At 46.6% G+C, this 23,591-nt stretch overlaps 1 protein-coding gene across 3 annotated transcripts in view; it reads left to right on the top strand.

The window, feature by feature from the left end:
• LOC139558017 (zinc finger protein 385A-like) overlaps positions 1–23,591 on the top strand; it is a 143,898-nt gene that overhangs the window by 90,806 nt on the left and 29,501 nt on the right. For all 3 annotated transcript variants that reach the window (XM_071373394.1, XM_071373396.1, XM_071373397.1), the window contains one exon: positions 7,018–7,128. In XM_071373394.1, the coding sequence (XP_071229495.1) occupies positions 7,018–7,128 (111 nt within the window). The remainder of the gene's footprint in view (positions 1–7,017; positions 7,129–23,591) is intronic.

Below are 23,591 nucleotides of genomic sequence, written 5' to 3'. Positions count from 1 at the left end.
GCTGTCTGGGCTGTGTGTTTGAGAGATGTGTGGTATGCCGCTGTCTGGGCTGTGTGTTTGAGAGATGTGTGGTATGCCGCTGTCTGGGCTGTGTGTTTGAGAGATGTGTGGTATGCTGCTGTCTGGGCTGTGTGTTAGAGAGATGTGTGGTATGCTGCTGTGTGTTTGAGAGATGTGTGGTATGCCGCTGTCTGGGCTGTGTGTTTGAGAGATGTGTGGTATACCGCTGTGTGTTTGAGAGATGTGTGGTATGCCGCTGTGTGGGCTGTGTGTTTGAGAGATGTGTGGTATGCCGCCGTCTGGGCTGTGTGTTTGAGAGATGTGTGGTATGCTGCTGTCTGGGCTGTGTGTTAGAGAGATGTGTGGTATGTCGCTGTCTGGGCTGTGTGTTTGAGAGATGTGTGGTATGCCGCTGTCTGGGCTGTGTGTTTGAGAGATGTGTGGTATGCTGCTGTCTGGGCTGTGTGTTAGAGAGATGTGTGGTATGCTGCTGTCTGGACTGTGTGTTTGAGAGATGTGTGGTATGCCGCTGTCTGGGCTGTGTGTTTGAGAGATGTGTGGTATGCTGCTGTCTGGGCTGTGTGTTAGAGAGATGTGTGGTATGCTGCTGTCTGGACTGTGTGTTAGAGAGATGTGTGGTATGCTGCTGTCTGGACTGTGTGTTTGAGAGATGTGTGGTATGCTGCTGTCTGGACTGTGTGTTTGAGAGATGTGTGGTTTGCCGCTGTCTGGGCTGTGTGTTTGAGAGATGTGTGGTATGCTGCTGTGTGTTTGAGAGATGTATGGTATGCTGCTGTCTGGGCTGTTTTACAGACATTGTTGTGATTCTGTTTTCTGTTGAATGACCAATCAGCAGTTGAAACAATAACAAAGCTCACTCAATGTCACCGTTTCAGTAAAAACATGAGGGATGAGGCTGGAGAAATGTAATCACTCTCAGATTCATAGACAGAGCTGCGGATGCATGGACTGACCATTCATGATATCAACAATATAGTTTTAACCATGTTTTGAGGCTGTACAGATTTTTTTTTACTTTGTAATTTTTTACTAATTTACTTTGTTTACAAACATTGGCGTTAAACAAGTTTATAGATTGGGTTCTGATGGGGTACAACAATTAAACTAAGCTCATGAGGCCTTTATAAGTTAAGAATTAATTGGTACATATCATTAATTTATACTGCTAATTGTCCCTTTAAAACACACTATTAGGAGAAGAGAGGTGTGTTGGACTGTTCTTGTGCTGTGTCTGAGTGAGTGAATGATAACCCTTTATGGTGTGTGTGTGTGTGCTCGTCAGTGGAGGCTGCTGAGGGGAGGACGGCTCATAATAATGGCCGGAACGGAGCAAATGGAATGACATCAAACACCTGGAAACCATGGAAACCACTCTCTTTCTGGACAAACGTTTTACTGGAGATCAGAGGGCAGTGGAGCAGTGACTGAGAAGTCTCTGTTGACTTGAGCACTGTTTGACAGTACCTCCACCCAGACGTAGTGAAGAGAAGTGGAGCACCACCCAAAATACTTGCCTGGACTCAGTGACTCAACCCCCGCAGTACTGTTCTGTTAAGCTCTCATTAAACTGCACGCACGCACGCACGCACGCACGCACGCACGCACGCACGCACGCACGCACGCACGCACGCACGCACGCACGCACGCACGCACGCACGCACGCACGCACGCACACACGCACACACACACACACACACACACACACACACACACACACACACACACACACACACACACACACACACACACACACACACACACACACACACACACTGATGACAGTGTGTTCATGTGTGAGGGTTACATATGCATTTGGTGGCAGTGGTGTTGTTTTTATTTGCAGGGTACATGGCTATAAAACAGGATTAGTTTAGATCTGAGGTTTCTGTTATTTTAATACACATTATAGAGCATTTACCAATGAACAATGACCAAGCTGGCTGCAGGGGGTCGTATACTCCTGAAGGTCCAGGAACACTATGTCATCATAGTCCAGCGTTACTGGCCGGGATCCATCCTCTCTTCCTGTGTGTTTCCATGTGGACAGCAGACCCAGAAAAGGCTTGGAGAGATGAGAGATGAGTTCTGGGAAATTGGAAGAGTGGGGTAGAGGGGGAGGGAGAAAGAGGGGGAGGGAGAAAGATGGGGAAGAGGACCAGAAGAGATAAGAATGTGAGATGTCAGGATGTCCGGCGCTGAGCCTGGTCCTCCTCTCCTCTCCTCTCCTCTCCTCTCCTCTCCTCTCCTCTCCTCTCCTCTCCTCTCCTCTCCTCTCCTCTCCTCTCCTCTCCTCTCCTCTCCTCTCCTCTCCTCTCCTCTCCCCTGTCCTCTCTTCTGTCCTCTCTTCTGTCCTCTCTTCCGTCCTCTCCCCTGTCCTCTCTTCTGTCCTCTCCTCTGTCCTCTCCTCTGTCCTCTCCTCTCTTCTGTCCTCTCTTCCGTCCTCTCCTCTGTCCTCTCCTCTGTCCTCTCCTCTGTCCTCTCCTCTGTCCTCTCCTCTGTCCTCTCCTCTGTCCTCTCCTCTGTCCTCTCTTCTGTCCTCTCTTCCGTCCTCTCCTCTGTCCTCTCCTCTGTCCTCTCCTCTGTCCTCTCCTCTCCTCTCCTCTGTCCTCTCCTCTGTCCTCTCCTCTGTCCTCTCCTCTGTCCTCTCCTCTGTCCTCTCCTCTCCTCTCTCTACAGATGGTATCTGTCTGTGCTGTCACCCTGCTCCCTGTCTCTGCCTTCTCTCCTCTCCTCTCCTCTCCTCTGTCCTCTCCTCTGTCCTCTCCTCTGTCCTCTCCTCTCCTCTCTCTACAGATGGTATCTGTCTGTGCTGTCACCCTGCTCCCTGTCTCTGCCTTCTCTCCTCTCCTCTCCTCTCCTCTGTCCTCTCCTCTGTCCTCTCCTCTGTCCTCTCCTCTCCTCTCTCTACAGATGGTATCTGTCTGTGCTGTCACCCTGCTCCCTGTCTCTGCCTTCTCTCCTCTCCTCTCCTCTCCTCTGTCCTCTCCTCTGTCCTCTCCTCTGTCCTCTCCTCTCCTCTCTCTACAGATGGTATCTGTCTGTGCTGTCACCCTGCTCCCTGTCTCTCCTCTGTCCTCTCCTCTGTCCTCTCCTCTGTCCTCTCCTCTGTCCTCTCCTCTGTCCTCTCCTCTCCTCTCTCTACAGATGGTATCTGTCTGTGCTGTCACCCTGCTCCCTGTCTCTCCTCTCCTCTCCTCTCCTCTGTCCTCTCCTCTGTCCTCTCCTCTGTCCTCTCCTCTCCTCTCTCTACAGATGGTATCTGTCTGTGCTGTCACCCTGCTCCCTGTCTCTGCCTTCTCTCTCTCTGTTCCTCTTATCTGTTTAGTTTTTCCCTTTTTGTGTTGCCTGGTTACAATCCCAGTGCAGATTTACAAATAGTTTTTGTTTGGCTTAAGAGCGTATTCATTTCAGCCTCTCCCCTCGCCGTCTCTCCCCTCGGCCGTCTCTCCAGCCAACTTAAGCAGTTTTTATACGTGGCTCGCTCTGGCCGTAAGACAATGAGAAGAAACGTATGGTTATCATCTAAATGTACAATCTAAAATGAGTTTGTTTTTTACACTCTAGTTGAGAGAGATTTATGTCTCAGTAACTGTCTGAGTAACTCAAGGTTTAAAAATTATTTTTACGAAGACATGTCAAGGAATGGAAATGTAATTCAAAACTGTCTAATAAAGTTTTATTTTGTCCAGTGAAGCTGCATGCCAATGCTACAGCGTAGGCTGCACAAAATGAAGAGCTAGACCGTTGGCTCTGCTTAGTCGAAATCCACACCAGCGATGTATCATCTGCTAATGCTGTCAATTAAATATGAGCCCAAGAATAAATGATGGTTCAGATAAGGGTTCAGTTCAGATAAGGGTTCAGTTCTGAGACCACAGGACAGGCTGACTGGGACTGTGGTTTAACTAGGGACTTATTCTCCTGCACAGCGTTGTCCTGGAGCTAAAGCTAGTCAGTTCCATTTATGCTGAGGGGCCTTATAGGCCTAACATCCTCATGATGGACACCCCAGCTGAAACAATTCACGTGCGGTCACTCCCTCATAAAGCAGCTGCACCAGCCCACATAGCTTTCAAACCATTGAAGTGTATATTAGGCACCAAACGGAAGATGACGAACTGAAACAGAGAAGCACTAACTAATTTAAAAATGTTCTTGCGCTGTACCCAATGAATGGGTCAATGTCCTCATTGTGGTTTTACAAATGTGTTTAATACATTTTATGGACACACTTATATTTATGAAATGCACATTGTTATATTTGGTAACACTTATTTCCCTTGACTCCAACCCTCCGATAGGCCAATATGCAAAGCTTTGAAGAGCAGTGACACTGTCAAGAGCAGTGTGTGGGTTTCTTCTCTGTTCTCATCTTATTCAACTGTTACCATGCACCTGCATCAAAGATGTGCGAGTGCCTTTTGAATTTTGGAAGAAAACGGACTGAAACAGGGAGGTATAACCTAATTTTCCATTGCAAAATGTTTTAACGCGTTTTCGATTGTGTGCCCTAAAATGACCCTGGCCATTCTTCTCTGCTATTTTGTTGTATTTCTTATTCCGGATCCCCGTTAGCCAAGGCAGCAGCTGCTCCTCCTGGGTTCCAATCAAAGTTACATACAATAAAACAATGCATAACACAACACATTATTACACACTACTCTACCACAACATATCTACAATACAACACATTATTACACACTACATATCTACAATACAACACATTATTACACACTACATATCTACAATACAACACATTATTACACACTACATATCTACAATACAACACATTATTACACACTACTCTACCACAACATATCTACAATACAACACATTATTACACACTACTCTACCACAACATATCTACAATACAACACATTATTACACCACTACTCTACCACAACATATCTACAATACAACACATTATTACACACTACATATCTACAATACAACACATTATTACACCACTACTCTACCACAACATATCTACAATACAACACATTATTACACACTACTCTACCACAACATATCTACAATACAACACATTATTACACCACTACTCTACCACAACATATCTACAATACAACACATTATTACACACTACTCTACCACAACATATCTACAATACAACACATTATTACACACTACTCTACCACAACATATCTACAATACAACACATTATTACACACTACTCTACCACAACATATCTACAATACAACACATTATTACACACTACTCTACCACAACATATCTACAATATAATACATTATTACATTACTGTGTGTGTGTGTGTGTGTGTGTGTGTGTGTGTGTGTGTGTGTGTGTGTGTGTGTGTGTGTGTGTGTGTGTGTGTGTGTGTGTGTGTGTGTGTGTGTGTGTGTGTGTGTGTGTGTGTGTGTGTGTGTGTGTGTGTGTGCAGCAGCCAAGCAGACCTAAGCATTATTTGACAACTGTTAAAGTACTACAGCTGTCATTACACTCTATGTTATACCTGAAAGACTCCATACAGCTCTGAGACTCCAAAAAGCTCCACCATTGTGTTGCTGAGTTATAGTGTTGCTGCAAATGTCCATTGTCCCAGGGGCGTTGGCAGTCATAATGTAAGTAACCTAATGTATGTCCCTCTAGATCCCCTGAATGCCTCTGTCAGTTCTACAGCTGTTGTCAGCAGTAATCGTGTGCCTCTGAACCTGAGTTATACTGCTAGCCCTAGTCTGAAGCCCACTGTGTGAAGTTTACCCTGCAGCTCAAACAGAAATATCAGCTCAAACGGAAATATCACTGTCATGTCTACCTCTGATAAGCCTCTCAGTAAAGCAATAATAACAATCAAGAATCATAGAAAATAACTAAAAATAGCCCACATTAACATATGTAGCCTAAGAAACAAGGTTCATGAAATCGATAACATGCTAGTAAGAGATAATATTCATATACTGACTAATAGGTTCACCTTCCTCACCTAAAGTCCATTCTTGTGGCAAGCTGCTGTAGACCACCAAGTGCTAACAGTCAGTATCTGGATAATACTGTATGTGTGAAATGCTTGATAATTTATGTGATATCAACAGAGAGGTATATTTTCTGGGTGATCTAAATTTTGACTGGCTTTCATCAAGCTGCCCACTCAAGAAAAAGCTTCAATCTGTAACCAGTGCCTGCAACCTGGTTCAGGTTATCAGGCAACCTACCGGGGTATTTACAAATGTATTGATCACATCTTTACAAACCCGGCTAAAACATCTTAAATTACATTTGGGCAAAAAGGCGAACTCGGCTCCATCATTCATTGAATCAGAAGGCTCATTCATCATTAAAACCCCACTGATATATAACTACTTTAATTATATATATTTTTAAACTTAGGCATGACATGACAACCATGACAACAACAAATTCTGAACCTATACATCCATATATAACTGACCAAATTATGAAAGGCGAGCATTGTAAATTTGAATTATGTAAAGTGAGTGTGGAAAAGGTAAATGTTTTGTTTTTGTCTATCAACAATGATAAGCTATCTGGGTCTTGACAACCAGGATGGAAAATTATTGAGGATGAAAGCAGATTATATTGACACTCCTATTTGTCATCTCTTCAATCCAAGCCTACAGCAAAGTGCGCGTCCTCAGGCCTGGAGAGAACCAAAAGTCATTCCGCTAACCAAGAATAGCAAAGCACCGTTTACTGGCCCAAACAGACAACCCTGTTACCAACCCTTAGTAAACTTTTGGAAAAAAATGTGTTTGACCAGATACAATGGTATTTCACAGTAAACTATTTAACAACAGACTTTCAGCACACTTATAGGGAAGGGCATTCAACATGTACGGAACTTACACAAATGACTGATGACTTGCTGAGATAAATTGTATAATAAGAAGATTGTAGGAGCTGTTTCTAACATTATCAATCATAATCTGTGGCGTTACATTCCGTGCTATATTGTGGATTGAGAGTTGAGAGTCCTCCCTCCCTCTTGCTCCCTCTCAGATGGACCCAGTGCAGAAGGCGGTGATCAACCATACCTTTGGCATTCCACTGGTGAAAACCAAGAGGCCCATCATCTCTTGTAACGTCTGCCAGATACGCTTCAACTCTGAGGTACAGAACAGCTCCGACCAACACCCACAATACTCACTCTAACTGTAACCTTGTAACGTCTGCCAGATACCTTCAACTCTGAGGTACAGAACAGCTCCTACCAACACCCACAATACTCACTCTAACTGTAACCCTGTAATGTCTGCCAGATACCTTCAACTCTGAGGTACAGAACAGCTCCGACCAACACCCACAATACTCACTCTAACTGTAACCTTGTAACGTCTGCCAGATACGCTTCAACTCTGAGGTACAGAACAGCTCCGACCAACACCCACAATACTCACTCTAACTGTAACCTTGTAACGTCTGCCAGATACCTTCAACTCTGAGGTACAGAACAGCTCCTACCAACACCCACAATACTCACTCTAACTGTAACCCTGTAATGTCTGCCAGATACCTTCAACTCTGAGGTACAGAACAGCTCCGACCAACACCCACAATACTCACTCTAACTGTAACCTTGTAACGTCTGCCAGATACGCTTCAACTCTGAGGTACAGAACAGCTCCGACCAACACCCACAATACTCACTCTAACTGTAACCTTGTAACGTCTGCCAGATACCTTCAACTCTGAGGTACAGAACAGCTCCGACCAACACCCACAATACTCACTCTAACTCGAACCCTGTAATGTCTGCCAGATACCTTCAACTCTGAGGTACAGCACACTATAGAACTTCTGACATACTCACTCCAACCCTGTAACCTTCAACTCCTTCCACAACCCACCATACAGGACAGCTCCTACCACAACCCACCATACAGGACAGCTCCTACCACAACCCACCATACAGGACAGCTCCTACCACAACCCACCATACAGGACAGCTCCTACCACAACCCACCATACAGGACAGCTCCTACCACAACCCACCATACAGGACAGCTCCTACCACAACCCACCATACAGGACAGCTCCTACCACAACCCACCATACAGGACAGCTCCTACCACAACTCACCATACAGGACAGCTCCTTCCACAACCCACCATACAGGACAGCTACTACCACAACTCACCATACAGGACAGCTCCTACCACAACTCACCATACAGGACAGCTCCTACCACAACTCACCATACAGGACAGCTCCTACCACAACCCACCATACAGGACAGCTCCTACCACAACCCACCATACAGGACAGCTCATACCACAACCCACCATACAGGACAGCTCATACCACAACCCACCATACAGGACAGCTCCTTCCACAACCCACCATACAGGACAGCTCCTACCACAACCCACCATACAGGACAGCTACTACCACAACTCACCATACAGGACAGCTCCTACCACAACCCACCATACAGGACAGCTCCTACCACAACCCACCATACAGGACAGCTCCTACCACAACCCACCATACAGGACAGCTCCTACCACAACCCACCATTACATTTACATTTAAGTCATTTAGCAGACGCTCTTATCCAGAGTGACTTACAAATTGGTGCATTCACCTTATGATATCCAGTGGAACAACCACTTTACAATAGTGCATCTAACTCTTTTAAGGGGGGGGGGGGGGGGGGGGTTAGAAGGATTACTTATCCTATCCTAGGTATTCCTTAAAGAGGTGGGGAATACCTAGGATAGGATAAGTAATCCTTCTAAAACCCCCCCCCCCCCCTTAGAGTTAGGCCATACAGGACAGCTCCTACCACAACCCACCATACAGGACAGCTACTACCACAACTCACCATACAGGACAGCTCCTACCACAACCCACCATACAGGACAGCTCCTACCACTATATACACTCTCTGGAGGTGATGCGTATATCTATTTGTGTTTCTGTCGTATTTGGTGCTTCTGTTTGTGTTCTGTTTGTGTTATGTTGTGGCTTGGCTTGGCAGTGTGGGCCTCATTGGAATCTGGTTTTTCGAGCCCAAGTGAGAGTTGTGTGTGAGATGTAGTACAGCAGAAATGGGTTCAAATACTATATGAAATATTTGAATGTGTTTGCTGTTGTCACAATACAGAGGCGGATGCAAGATGCAAGCAACGATGGTTTAATGAAATAGTTTACAGCATCAACAGGACAGACAGAATATACTCAGACGGAATCCAACCCAGGGCCTAGGGCGCATCCTCTGATGATAGCGTGCTGAGAAATCCAAGGGAGTGTGTCCGGCTGGGTAGGAAGGAGCACAGCAGATAATCCACACAAGGGCGGCGAGAGAATGAGCACTGACACACGACACAACCTCAGGGAAGAAACAACGATCTGACAACAAGAAACACAGGTTACAGAACATATAAAGGGGAAGATAATTAATTCCAGCTGGCGCAGACAATCAGGCCAAGATTGGGAACCACGCCCACACAAACACAGGAGAGAGAGAGAGAGAGAGAGAGAAAGAGAGAGAGAGAGAGAGCGAAAGAGAGAGAGAAGAGAGAGTGAGGCAGTGGATTCATGAACCGTGACAATACCCCCCCCCTAGGAACGCCTCTTGGCGTTCCCAGGCAAATTTACCTGTCGATTGAAATCATCGATAAGGGAGTGATCCAGAATGTCCCTAGCGGGTACCCAACTTCTCTCCTCCGGACCGTAACCCTCCCAGTCTACCAGGTACTGGAATCCGCGTCCCCTCCTTCTCGAGTTCAAAATCCGATTGACAGAAAAGGTGGTCTCCCCATCAACAAGTCGTGGCGGCGGGGGAACCGGGACCGGCGGGTTAATGCGTGCCTGAAACACCGGTTTTATCTTGGACACATGGAAGGTAGGATGAATTCTCCTATACGCCGGAGGAAGCTTGAGCCGGACCGCCACCGGACTAATGATCCTGGTGACCTTGAACGGCCCGATAAATTTGGGGGCAAGCTTGTTAGAAACGGATCGGAGTGGAATGTTCTTCGTGGAAAGCCACACTCTTTGTCCAACGACGTATACCGGAGGCTTCGACCGGTGGCGATCGGCCTTAGCCTTGGTGCGCGCCCCCACCCGGAGGAGAGTCTCACGGGCTCTGCTCCATGCGTGACGGCACCTCTGGATGAAAGCGTGAGCGGAGGGAACAGTGACCTCGGACTCTGTACTGGGAAAGATAGGTGGCTGGTAACCTAAACTACACTCAAACGGAGAGAGACCCGTGGCTGCCACTGGCAACGAATTGTGAGCGTACTCAACCATAGAGAGTTGTTGACTCCAGGAAGAGGGGTTCTTAGAAACCAAACATCGCAACACTCTCTCCAAATCTTGGTTGGCCCTCTCCGTTTGACCGTTGCTCTGGGGATGAAACCCTGAAGAAAGACTGACACTCGCTCCCAGTAACCTACAAAACTCCTGCCAAAACTTGGACACAAATTGGGGCCCCCGGTCAGAAACTACGTCCATCGGCAGGCCATGTAAGCGAAAGACATGATCCACGACCGTTACCGCTGTTTCCTTGGCAGATGGTAATTTAGGCAAGGGAATAAAATGAGCCGCCTTCGAGAACCGGTCCACCACGGTCAAAACAACCGTCCTGCCCTGGGAGGGGGGGAGACCGGTAACAAAATCTAGCGCGATGTGGGACCAGGGTCTCGAAGGGACCGACAGCGGTTGGAGTAACCCATCTGGGGGTCGATTAGAACTCTTCCCAGTGGCACAAACCGAGCAAGCCAAGACAAAACTGTGAATGTCACGAGCCATCAGCGGCCACCAAAAGCGTTGCTTCACTAAAAAGCTAGTACGGCTGACTCCTGGATGACACGCTACGTTGGAGCAATGCCCCCACCGAATAACATCGGACCGACACCCCTCCGGCACAAACAACCGATTAGGCGGACAACCGGGCGGAGGCGTTACCCCTTCTAAGGCCGTTCTGACCCTCGATTCAACCTCCCATATACAGTGGGGAGAACAAGTATTTGATACACTGCCGATTTTGCAGGTTTTCCTACTTACAAAGCATGTAGAGGTCTGTAATTTTTATCATAGGTACACTTCAACTGTGAGAGACGGAATCTAAAACAAAAATCCAGAAAATCACATTGTATGATTTTTAAGTAATTCATTTGCATTTTATTGCATGACATAAGTATTTGATCACCTACCAACCAGTAAGAATTCCGGCTCTCACAGACCTGTTAGTTTTTCTTTAAGAAGCCCTCCTGTTCTCCACTCATTACCTGTATTAACTGCACCTGTTTGAACTCGTTACCTGTATAAAAGACACCTGTCCACACACTCAATCAAACAGACTCCAACCTCTCCACAATGGCCAAGACCAGAGAGCTGTGTAAGGACATCAGGGATAAAATTGTAGACCTGCACAAGGCTGGGATGGGCTACAGGACAATAGGCAAGCAGCTTGGTGAGAAGGCAACAACTGTTGGGGCAATTATTAGAAAATAGAAGAAAATAGAAGAAGTTCAAGATGATGGTCAATCACCCTCGGTCTGGGGCTCCATGCAAGATCTCACCTCGTGGGGCATCAATGATCATGAGGAAGGTGAGGGATCAGCCCAGAACTACACGGCAGGACCTGGTCAATGACCTGAAGAGAGCTGGGACCACAGTCTCAAAGAAAACCATTAGTAACACACTACGCCGTCATGGATTAAAATCCTGCAGCGCACACAAGGTCCCCCTGCTCAAGCAGGCGCATGTCCAGGCCCGTCTGAAGTTTGCCAATGACCATCTGGATGATCCAGAGGAGGAATGGGAGAAGGTCATGTGGTCTGATGATTCAAAAATAGAGCTTTTTGGTCTAAACTCCACTCGCCGTGTTTGGAGGAAGAAGAAGGATGAGTACAACCCCAAGAACACCATCCCAACCGTGAAGCATGGAGGTGGAAACATCATTCTTTGGGGATGCTTTTCTGCAAAGGGGACAGGACGACTGCACCGTATTGAGGGGAAGATGGATGGGGCCATGTATTGCGAGATCTTAGCCAACAACCTCCTTCCCTCAGTAAGAGCATTGATGATGGGTCGTGGCTGGGTCTTCCAGCATGACAACGACCCGAAACACACAGCCAGGGCAACTAAGGAGTGGCTCCGTAAGAAGTATCTCAAGGTCCTGGAGTGGCCTAGCCAGTCTCCAGACCTGAACCCAATAGAAAATCTTTGGAGGGAGCTGAAAGTCCGTATTGCCCAGCGACAGCCCCGAAACCTGAAGGATCTGGAGAAGGTCTGTATGGAGGAGTGGGCCAAAATCCCTGCTGCAGTGTGTGCAAACCTGGTCAAGAACTACAGGAAACGTATGATCTCTGTAATTGCAAACAAAGGATTCTGTACCAAATATTAAGTTCTGCTTTTCTGATGTATCAAATACTTATGTCATGCAATAAAATGCAAATTAATTACTTAAAAATCATACAATGTGATTTTCTGGATTTTTGTTTTAGATTCCGCCTCTCACAGTTGAAGTGTACCTATGATAAAAATGACAGACCTCTACATGCTTTGTAAGTATGAAAACCTGCAAAATCGGCAGTGTATCAAATACTTGTTCTCCCCACTGTAAGTGTGGAGACCACTAGGGTCCTGGGTAGGATGCACTCGGGAGTGGATGGGCGTTCGGAATGGTCAAAAATGCGAGAAAGGGAATCGGGTTTGACGTTCTTGGAACCCGGGCGATACGAGAGAGAGAAGTCAAAACGTCCGAAAAAGAGTGCCCACCGCGCCTGCCTGGAGTTGAGTCTCTTGGCTGTTCTGATATATTCCAAATTCTTGTGATCGGTCCAAACTATAAAAGGTACCCCCGAACCCTCTAACCAATGGCGCCACTCCTCCAATGCTAACTTTACTGCCAACAACTCTCTGTTGCCAATGTCGTAGTTGCGTTCCGCAGGTGATAACCGATGGGAAAGGAACGCGCAAGGGTGCATCTTGTTGTCAGAAGCGGCACGTTGGGAAAGTACCGCACCTACCCCCACCTCTGAAGCGTCCACCTCCACCACGAACTGACGCGAGGGATCGGGAGCTATGAGGATGGGGGCCGAAACAAAGCGGCTCTTGAGTTTGACGAATGCAGCCTCGGCTGTATCGGTCCACCTGAACGTCACTCTGGGGGAGGTTAAGGCGGTAAGGGAAGCGACTATCTGGCTAAAGTTGCGAACAAAACGCCGGTAGAAATTGGCGAATCCCAGAAACCTCTGTAGGGCCTTACGGGAATCTGGGCTTGGCCACTCCACCACAGCCTTAATCTTGTCAGGATCCATGCGAATACCTTCAGTTGAGACGATGTAACCTAGGAATGGAACGGATTGTGCATGAAAAATGCATTTCTCCGCCTTGACAAAAAGTCCATTCTCCAACAACCTCTGGAGCACTCGTCTGACGTGCTGACCATGTTCCTGGAGAGAAGAAAAAATCAGTATGTCATCCAGGTAAACATATATGAACTGATCAATCACATCTCTCAGCACGTCATTGACGAGTGCCTGGAAAACCGCTGGGGAGTTGGATAGCCCGAAAGGCATGACCAAATATTCGAAATGCCCTCTGGGGGTGTTAAACGCTGTTTTCCATTCGTCCCCCCTCCTTATGCGAACCAAATGATAAGCATTACGTAAATCCAACTTAGTGAACACAGATGCTCCCTGTAACCTTTCAAAGGCTGAGGACATCAACGGTAAGGGATAGGTATTCTTCACTGTGATGTTATTCAACCCACGGTAATCAATGCAAGGACGCAGAGATCCATCCTTCTTCCCCACAAAGAAGAACCCCGCCCCCGCTGGAGAAGAGGAAGGACGAATGAATCCAGATGCCAGAGAATCAGAGATGTATCTCTCCATAGCCTCCCTCTCAGGAACAGAGAGAGAATATAACTTACCCTTAGGCGGAGACTCACCTGGCAATAATTCTATTGCACAGTCATAGGGACGATGCGGAGGAAGAGAAGCAGCACGGGACTTACTGAACACCTCCTTCAGGTCGAGGTATTCAACGGGCACGTTAGACAAATCCACTGCCTCCTCTAGAAACACAGAATCAGAGACAGATGAACAAGCCGACACTAAACAGGACTCAAGACACTTGTTACTCCACATGGATATAGAGTTCTGACCCCAGTCAACTCTGGGGTTGTGTTGGGTGAGCCAAGGGTGGCCGAGAACTAATGGTGCCAGAGGTGAGTCCATGAGTAGAAATGATAATGTCTCAGTGTGATTGCCGGAAGTGATGAGTGTGATAGGTTCAGTGGTGTGAGAAATGTTGGGGAGTTCTTGACCATTGAGAGCGTTGACGGATATCTTGTGCGTGAGTGAGGTGATAGGAATCTGGAGCTTGTGAGCGAGCTTGAAGTCCATGAAATTACCCTCTGCTCCTGAGTCCAGTAAGGCTTGGGTGTCGTGCGTGTGGGTGGCCCATCTTAGTCTTACCGGGAGGAGGGTGGATGATGAGGTCTTCTCTATGGTGACACCACCTGATAGTAGCCTCATACTTACTACCGGGCTTGATCTTTTACCGGGCAGGAGTGGATAAAGTGGTCCGCTCTACCACAGTAGAGACAGAGTCCTTGGGATCTCCGCCTCTCCCTCTCCTCCCGAGAGAGGCGAGCTCTTCCCCGCTGCATGAGTTCGTGAGCGAAGTCTGAACTGGCCGTGTTCCCGCCGCTGGCATGCCAGTCCTCCGTGTTGTTATACGGTCTGTTAGGGCATGCTCGGCGGCCAATACGACTCAGACGAGCGTCGACCCTCAAGGCTAATTCCACTAGTCCATTTAAACTCCTGGGAAGATCCAGAACATAAATCTCCTTCTGAACCCGGTCCTCCAGCCCATGCAGGAACATGTCCCACTGCGCCTCCTCGTTCCACTGACACCCTGCAGCCAGAGTGCGGAATTGAATGGAATATTCCGCTACTGAACGGTCTCCTTGGCGAAGGTCAGCGAGTAGTCTGGCCGCCTCCCTACCCGCCACGGCCCGATCGAAGACTCTTCTCATCTCCTCGGAGAGTGTCTGGAAAGAGGTGCAGCATGGGTCCTGGTTCGCCCACACCGCCGTTCCCCAAAGAGCCGCTTTGCCGGATAGCAGTGTGAGTACGAATGCTACCTTAGACTGTTCCTGGTTGAAGGTCCGTGGCTGCAACGAGAAATGCATGGAACATCTCGTAAGAAAAGCTCTACAATAGTCCGGATCACCTGAATAACCCTCTGGTGTCGGTAGCCGTGGCTCTAGCTGAGAATCCAGCTCTGGCGGGGCGGGTTGAACTGCCGGTGTAGGTGGCGCAGCGAGACCCCTCAGATGTTGTAATTGTTGGGTCAGCTGGGATACCTGCGTCGCCATGGCTTGTACTGCCCGACCTGTGCTGGAGATGTTCTCCTCTTGTTGGTCCATTCTCGTGATACTGCGGGAAATGAATTCGGTCAGACTCGTTGAACTCGCTGCATCCATGATGGGGTCAGATCGTTCTGTCACAATACAGAGGCGGATGCAAGATGCAAGCAACGATGGTTTAATGAAATAGTTTACAGCATCAACAGGACAGACAGAATATACTCAGACGGAATCCAACCCAGGGCCTAGGGCGCATCCTCTGATGATAGCGTGCTGAGAAATCCAAGGGAGTGTGTCCGGCTGGGTAGGAAGGAGCACAGCAGATAATCCACACAAGGGCGGCGAGAGAATGAGCACTGACACACGACACAACCTCAGGGAAGAAACAACGATCTGACAACAAGAAACACAGGTTACAGAACATATAAAGGGGAAGATAATTAATTCCAGCTGGCGCAGACAATCAGGCCAAGATTGGGAACCACGCCCACACAAACACAGGAGAGAGAGAGAGAGAGAGAGAGAGAGAGAGAGAGAGAGAGAGAGAGCGAAAGAGAGAGAGAAAAGAGAGAGTGAGGCAGTGGATTCATGAACCGTGACAGCTGTAGCCTGCCTGGCGTGCAAGATGGGAAGGATTTTATATTTTGGGGACTTTTCTATTGATTCCAATGCAACAGGTAAGCTCAATCAAGCACAGATAAACTATTTTAAATGATTTCAAATAGTATTTGAACCCAGGTCTGTAGTACAGTACTGAAGTTATGGCCCTAGAGTGTTGCTAGGCAATTGTTTTATTTAAACTTTATTTATCCAGGCGAGTCAATTAAGAAGAACAAATTCTTATTTACAATGGCGGCCTGGCAAAGAGACAGCAAGCGCATGAAATAGGATTTTCCTCCACATTTCAAAAGGATTTTCTCTCCCCCAGATCAACAGGGAAAGTTGATTTAGAATGTTCTTGGGGGTATGGAAACTGATTTCACATACGCATACCCAATGACATTGACGTCTAGGGAGGCAGGTAGCCTAGTGGTTAGAGCGTTAGGCCAGGAACTGAAAGGTTGCTGGTTTGAATCCCAGAGCCAACAATGTGCCCTTGAGCAAGTCGTTCTGGATAAGAGCATCTGCTAAAATGTTAAAAAATCTGTGTTGCAAATGGCACCCTATGAAGTGCACTATTTTGGACCAGGGCCCATAGGAGATAGGGTACCGTGTCACACATGACATCTCTCTGTGCAGCAGCATCAGGTTTTTTAGACCACCTTCTCTTCTATAGTCTGATTAATGTGAATTATCCACTCTGCTAAAAACAGCATTTTCATCTGTCAACCCATATGGTATAGTTTATCTCCAGGTGTTTTTAAATGTACAAAAGCAAAACATAGGGTATAGGTTTATCTAGATGTGTAATGTTGTAATGCAGTGTGCATGAATGCAACATATGTTTTTTTTAAAGCAAAAAAAAAAGTAGGTTTAATGTCTCGTATCACCAACATTCTCTGAATGCTTTAGAAGGCCTCTCTTTGTCTTACTGTAGCAAGTCACACTATCACTGTATCCATCAGTAGAAAGTCCCTTTAGTCTGTTGGCCTACAGCGGAGTATTGGACCTTGGCTGTTATGGGCATAGTATCCTGTGGCATACATAAGTCAGACGCAGATTGTCCTGCTGCACACAAACCCACACCCAGGCTAGGGAGTGTCCCATAACACACCAAGAGGGAGTGTCCAGTAACCCACATCTAGTATTACTGAACAGCCTACAATCATGGCCTCTGTGTGGTTTTTGCGGTGCAGAGCTGGTTTCTTCTAGGCAGCAGGAGGAATATCCCGTAGCCAGATAGCATTCGCTATATATTATCGTTCGGTTTGGCCCTAAGACGAGGTTCCGATCTCATTCCTGGTACTCATAAAACAAAAATACCAACTCGACCAATGGCATAAATCAATTGTCAACTCCAGATACTCCCATCTCAAGTAAAGCCCCTTCTTGACCACACTCATGGACAAGCTCACTGAGGGGAGTGAGCCTCCAGGTCACACACTATCCCAGGATAAGTGCAACATCAGAGATGACATACAATGGTTCCAGACACTACCACACATCCCCCAATGCCAAAGGAGGGAGTGACTGGCGCACAGACATTGTGGAGACAAGTAATTGGTTCCCCATTAATCACGCCATCCCTTCACATGGTTTAAGAATAGGTAAAGACACATTCACATATGAAGACAATGTTCTCTCCTGTCCTCTGCCCTTTCTGATATTCTGCATAGCACCAGGGACATGTGAAAGACAAGCTTGACCTCTCCCCTCTCTGGGCCCCAGGTGACTGAGCTCCAGCTGAGGGAAGAAGTGCAACTGCCAACACCAGAGTCTGAAGGAATACATTCTAATAACAAGTATATCACATCAGCATATTATGTAGATAAGACATCTTAATTATCTATGTTACACAACTAATTCGGATTCTTACGCCACAAGCTTCCCCAAGTTACATGTCTCCCAGAGCCATATATAATATGTCTGTCATTTGCTGATGCCTTCCACATAATGTAAATATTTTCCTGCTCCTGCAGGGCCCAGGTTCCATGCTGGGTATAAGCTCACTGTTTATAGCTCAGAACGGGACCTCTCAGCCATACAAGTATGACACATAAACATGCTGGTAAATATTGACACCGACCAGTAAAGAGCTACGTAATCTACCTCTGGGTGGCCAACTATGACCCCCAGGGACCTGAGAAGGCTTTCAGCATCCCAGTCACCCTCAGCACCAGCCTCTGCAAAGCTCCCCACCCCTACCCTACACTACACTGCACTACACTACCTTACCATACCCTACACTACTCTACACTACCATACCATACATCACCATACCCGACCCTACTCTACACTACCATACCATACCATACCCTACACCAGCCCTACTCTACACTGCCCTACTCTACACCACACTACCCTACTCTACACTACCATACCATACCCTACCCTACCCTACCCTACCCTCACCCTACCCTACCCTACCCTACCCTACCCTACCCTACCCTACTCTACACTACCATACCATACAGTACCATACCCTACCCTACCCTACCCTACACTACCATACCATACAGTACCATACCCTACCCTACTCTACACTACCATACCATACCATACCCTACACCAGCCCTACTCTACACTACCCTACCCTACCCTACCCTACCCTACCCTACTCTACACTACCCTACCCTACTCTACTCTACACTACCATATCATGTCTGTGCACCACACTACCCTACTCTACACTACCATACCCTACCCTACCCTACCCTACCCTACCCTACCCTAACCTACTCTACACTACCCTACAATACAAGACACTCCCCTAAAATACAAGACACTACCCTAACCTACACTACCATACAATACAAGACACTAACCTACTCTACACTACCCTACAATACAAGACACTACCCTACACAACCCTACAATACAAGACACTACCCTACACAACCCTACAACACAAGACACTCCCTGCAATACAAGACACTCCCCTAAAATGCAAGACACTAACCTACTCTACACTACCCTACACCACCATTCACTACTCTACACAACACTACCATACACTACAATACCATACACTACACTACCCTAAACTACACTACTCTACACAACACTACCATACACTACAATACCATACACTACACTACCCTACCCTACACTACCCTACTCTATCTTACTCTATCCTACCCTACCCCACCCCACCCTACTCTACCCTACACTACACTACCCTACTCTACCCTACACTACACTACCTTACTCTACACTACCCTACTCTACCCTACACTACACTACCCTACAGTCGTGGCCAAAAGTTTTGAGAATGACACAAATATTAATTTCCACAAAGTTTGCTGCTTCAGTGTCTTTAGATATTTTTGTCAGATGTTACTATGGAATACTGAAGTATAATTACAAGCATTTCATACGTGTCAAAGGCTTTTATTGACAATTACATGAAGTTGATGCAAAGAGTCAATATTTGCAGTGTTGACCCTTCTTTTTCAAGACCTCTGCAATCCGCCCTGGCATGCTGTCAATTAACTTCTGGGCCACATCCTGACTGATGGCAGCCCATTCTTGCATAATCAAAGCTTGGAGTTTGTCAGAATTTGTGAGTTTTTGTTTGTCCACCCGCCTCTTGAGGATTGACCACAAGTTCTCAATGGGATTAACGTCTGGGGAGTTTCCTGGCCATGGAGCCAAAATATCGATGTTTTTTCCCCGAGCCACTTAGTTATATGGCAAGGTGCTCCATCATGCTGGAAAGGGCATTGTTCCTCACCAAACTGTTCCTGGATGGTTGGGAGAAGTTGCTCTCGGAGGATGTGTTGGTACCATTCTTTATTCATGGCTGTGTTCTTAAGCAACATTGTGAGTGAGCCCACTCCCTTGGCTGAGAAGCAACCCCACACATGAATGGTCTCAGGATGCTTTACTGTTGGCATGACACAGGACTGATGGTAGCGCTCACCTTGTCTTCTCCGGACAAGCTTTTTTCCGGATGCCCCAAGCAATCGGATAGTGGATTCATCAGAGAAAATGACTTTACCCCAGTCCTCAGCAATCCAATCCCTGTACCTTTTGCAGAATATCAGTCTGTCCCTGATGTTTTTCCTAGAGAGAAGTGGCTTCTTTGCTGCCCTTCTTGACACCAGGCCATTCTCCAAAAGTCTTCGCCTCACTGTGCATGCAGATGCACTCACTCCTGCCTGCTGCCATTCCTGAGCAAGCTCTGTACTGGTGGTGCCCCGATCCCGCAGCTGAATCAACTTTAGGAGACGGTCCTGGCACTTGCTGGACTTTCTTGGGCGCCCTGAATTCTTCTTCACAACAATTGAACCGCTCTCCTTGAAATTCTTGATGATCCGATAAATGGTTGATTTAGGTGCAATCTTACTGGCAGCAATATCCTTGCCTGTGAAGCCCTTTTTGTGCAAAGCAATGATGACGGCACGTGTTTCCTTGCAGGAAACCATGGTTGACAGAGGAAGAACAATGATTCCAAGCACCACCCTCCCTTTGAAGCTTCCAGTCTGTTATTCGAACTCAATCAGCATGACAGAGTGATCTCCAGCCGTGTCCTCGTCAACACTCACACCTGTGTTAACGAGAGAATCACTGACATGATGTCAGCTGGTCCTTTTGTGGCAGGGCTGAAATGCAGTGGAAAGTTTTTTGGGGGATTCAGTTCATTTGCATGGCAAATTCATCTGATCACTCTTCATAACATTCTGGAGTATATGCAAATTGCCATCATACAAACTGAAGCAGCAGCACTAATATTTGTGTCATTCTCAAAACGTTTGGCTATGACTGTACACTACACCACCCTACCCTACACTACCCTAAACTATACTACCCTACCCTATCCTATACTACCATACACTACACTACCATACACTACACTACACTACACTACCCTATATTACACTACCCTATATTACACTACGCTACAGTACCTTACCTTACCCTACACGACACAACACTACACTACACTAAACCACTCTACCGTATACTACACTACCCAACACTTCCCAACATCACACTGCCATACACTACAATACCATACACTACACTACCCTAAACTATACTACCCTACCCTATACTACCATACACTACACTACCCTACACCACACTATAGTGCCTTACGCTACACAACACCAAACTACACTACACTACACTACCCTACACTAATATACCCTACATTACCCTACAGTACCTTACCCTACACACCACGGCACTACACTACACTAAACCACTCTACCGTATACTACACTACACTACCCTATACTACACTACACTACCCTACACTACCCAACACCACACTACCATACACTACAATACCCTAAACTACCCTACCCTATACTACCATACACTACACTACCCTACACCACAATACACAAATCTACACAACACTACCAAACACCACACTACCCTACACTACCCAACACTACCCAACACCACACTAAAACATCACCAAAACCCTACACTAACGTACCAAACACTACCCTACCCAACACTATACTATACTACCCTACACAACACTATCCTACACTACCCAACAGTACATTACCCTACACTACCCAACACTACCCTACCCTACCCTACACTAACCTACACTACCCTGCACTACTCAACACTACCCTACACTACCCAACACTACACTACTCTACACAACACTACCCATCACTACCCTAAAATACCCAACACTGGACTACTGTACACAACTCCCAAATCTACCCTACACTACACTACCCAACACTACCCTACACTACATTACCCAAGACTACACTACACCACAATACATTACCCACAATACACTACACTACCCTACCCTAAACTACACTACACAACAGTACACTAAACTATACTACCCAACACCACACTATACTACCCAACACTACCCAAAACTACACTACACTACCCAAAACTACACTACACAACACTACACTACACCTACCTACCCTACACTACCCAACACCACACACCACCAAACTACACTTCCCAAAACTACCCAACACTACACTACTCTACCCAACACTACTCTACCCAACACTTCCCAAAACTTCCCAACACTACACTATCCTACCCTACCCTACTCTACCCTACACTACACTTCACTGCCCTACTCTACACTACCCTATTAGACCCTACACTACACTACCCTACACTACACTACCCTACACTACACTACCTTTCCCAACACCTCATTACAAGAAACTACCCTACACTACCTTACAGTACCTTACAGTACCTAACCCTACACAACGCCACATCACACTACACTAAACCACTCTGCCGTATAATACACTACACTACACTACCCTACCCAACACTATCCTATACTACGCTACCCTACTCTATACTACACTACACTACCCTACCCAACACTATCCTATACTACGCTACCCTACTCTATACTACACTACATACACTACCCAACACCACACTACCATACACTACAATACCATACACTACACTAACCTAAACTACACTACTCTACCCTATACTAAAATACACTACACTAATCTACACTACACTACCAAACACCACACCACACTACCCTACACTAACCGACACTAACCTACCAAACACTACCCTACACAACACTACCCAGCACTACCCTACCCAACACTACTCTACACAACACTACCCAACACTACCCTACACTACCCAAAACCACACAACTGTACACAACTCAACCCAATCCTACCCTACACTACACTGCCCAACACTACACTACACTACACAACACTACACTACACTAAAATGCATTACCCACACTAAACTACACTACCCAGCACTACACTACACTACCCAAACTACACTACACTACCCAACACTACCCTACACTACCCAACACTACCCTAACCTACACTACACTACCCTACACAACACTACCCAACTCTACACTACACTACAATACATTATCCACACTACACTACACAACACTACACGAAACGACCCTAAACTACACTACACAACAGTACACTACACTACACCACCCAACACCACACTACACTACCCTACACTACACTACCCTACACTACACCACCCTACCCAATACTACACCACACTACACTACACTACCCAACACTACACTACCCTAAACTACACTACACTAAACTACCAGGATGGATCTGACAACACAGACAGGTGGTGGTTTACATACTGTAACGCACTCTGAATCTGTCATGGATGACAGCCAGAAGGGCCCATAGGGCAAGAGCCCATCCTCTGTTTCTGCATCATAGAACGCTAGTGCTGTATGACACACAACACAGTATATTACGCTATGGAAAATAGGTTAGCACTGTGCCAAGGACTAGAGCTTTTTCCAGCAAGATAGTACAGTAGGTCAATTGGAAGCTATGACACTAACAGTTATGTCTTTATCTCTTAGATAAAGCCTCGCTTTTACTCAGACGAATGGCCTCTGACCATATTACCATATCACCATCAGTAGATGTTTCCTCATCCCCCCCATCCAATCCATGCTCAAGTCAGCCAAATAATGTCATGCTTCATTGCTGCATTCATATATTCATATTCCTCTCTTTCTCTCTCTCGCTGTTTCCATGTCTATCACTCCATCTTTCTTTCTTTCTTTTTTTCTTTTTTTCTTTCTTTCTTTCTTTCTTTCTTTCTTTCTTTCTTTCTTTCTCTTTATCTCTCTCTCTCCCTATCTTAC

This window comes from Salvelinus alpinus, chromosome 28, assembly GCF_045679555.1.
Source record: "Salvelinus alpinus chromosome 28, SLU_Salpinus.1, whole genome shotgun sequence".
In the NCBI taxonomy this organism is placed as follows: Eukaryota; Metazoa; Chordata; class Actinopteri; order Salmoniformes; family Salmonidae; genus Salvelinus; species Salvelinus alpinus.
Note: the sequence above shows the minus strand (reverse complement) of the source record. Positions and strands in the feature narration are given on the sequence as shown.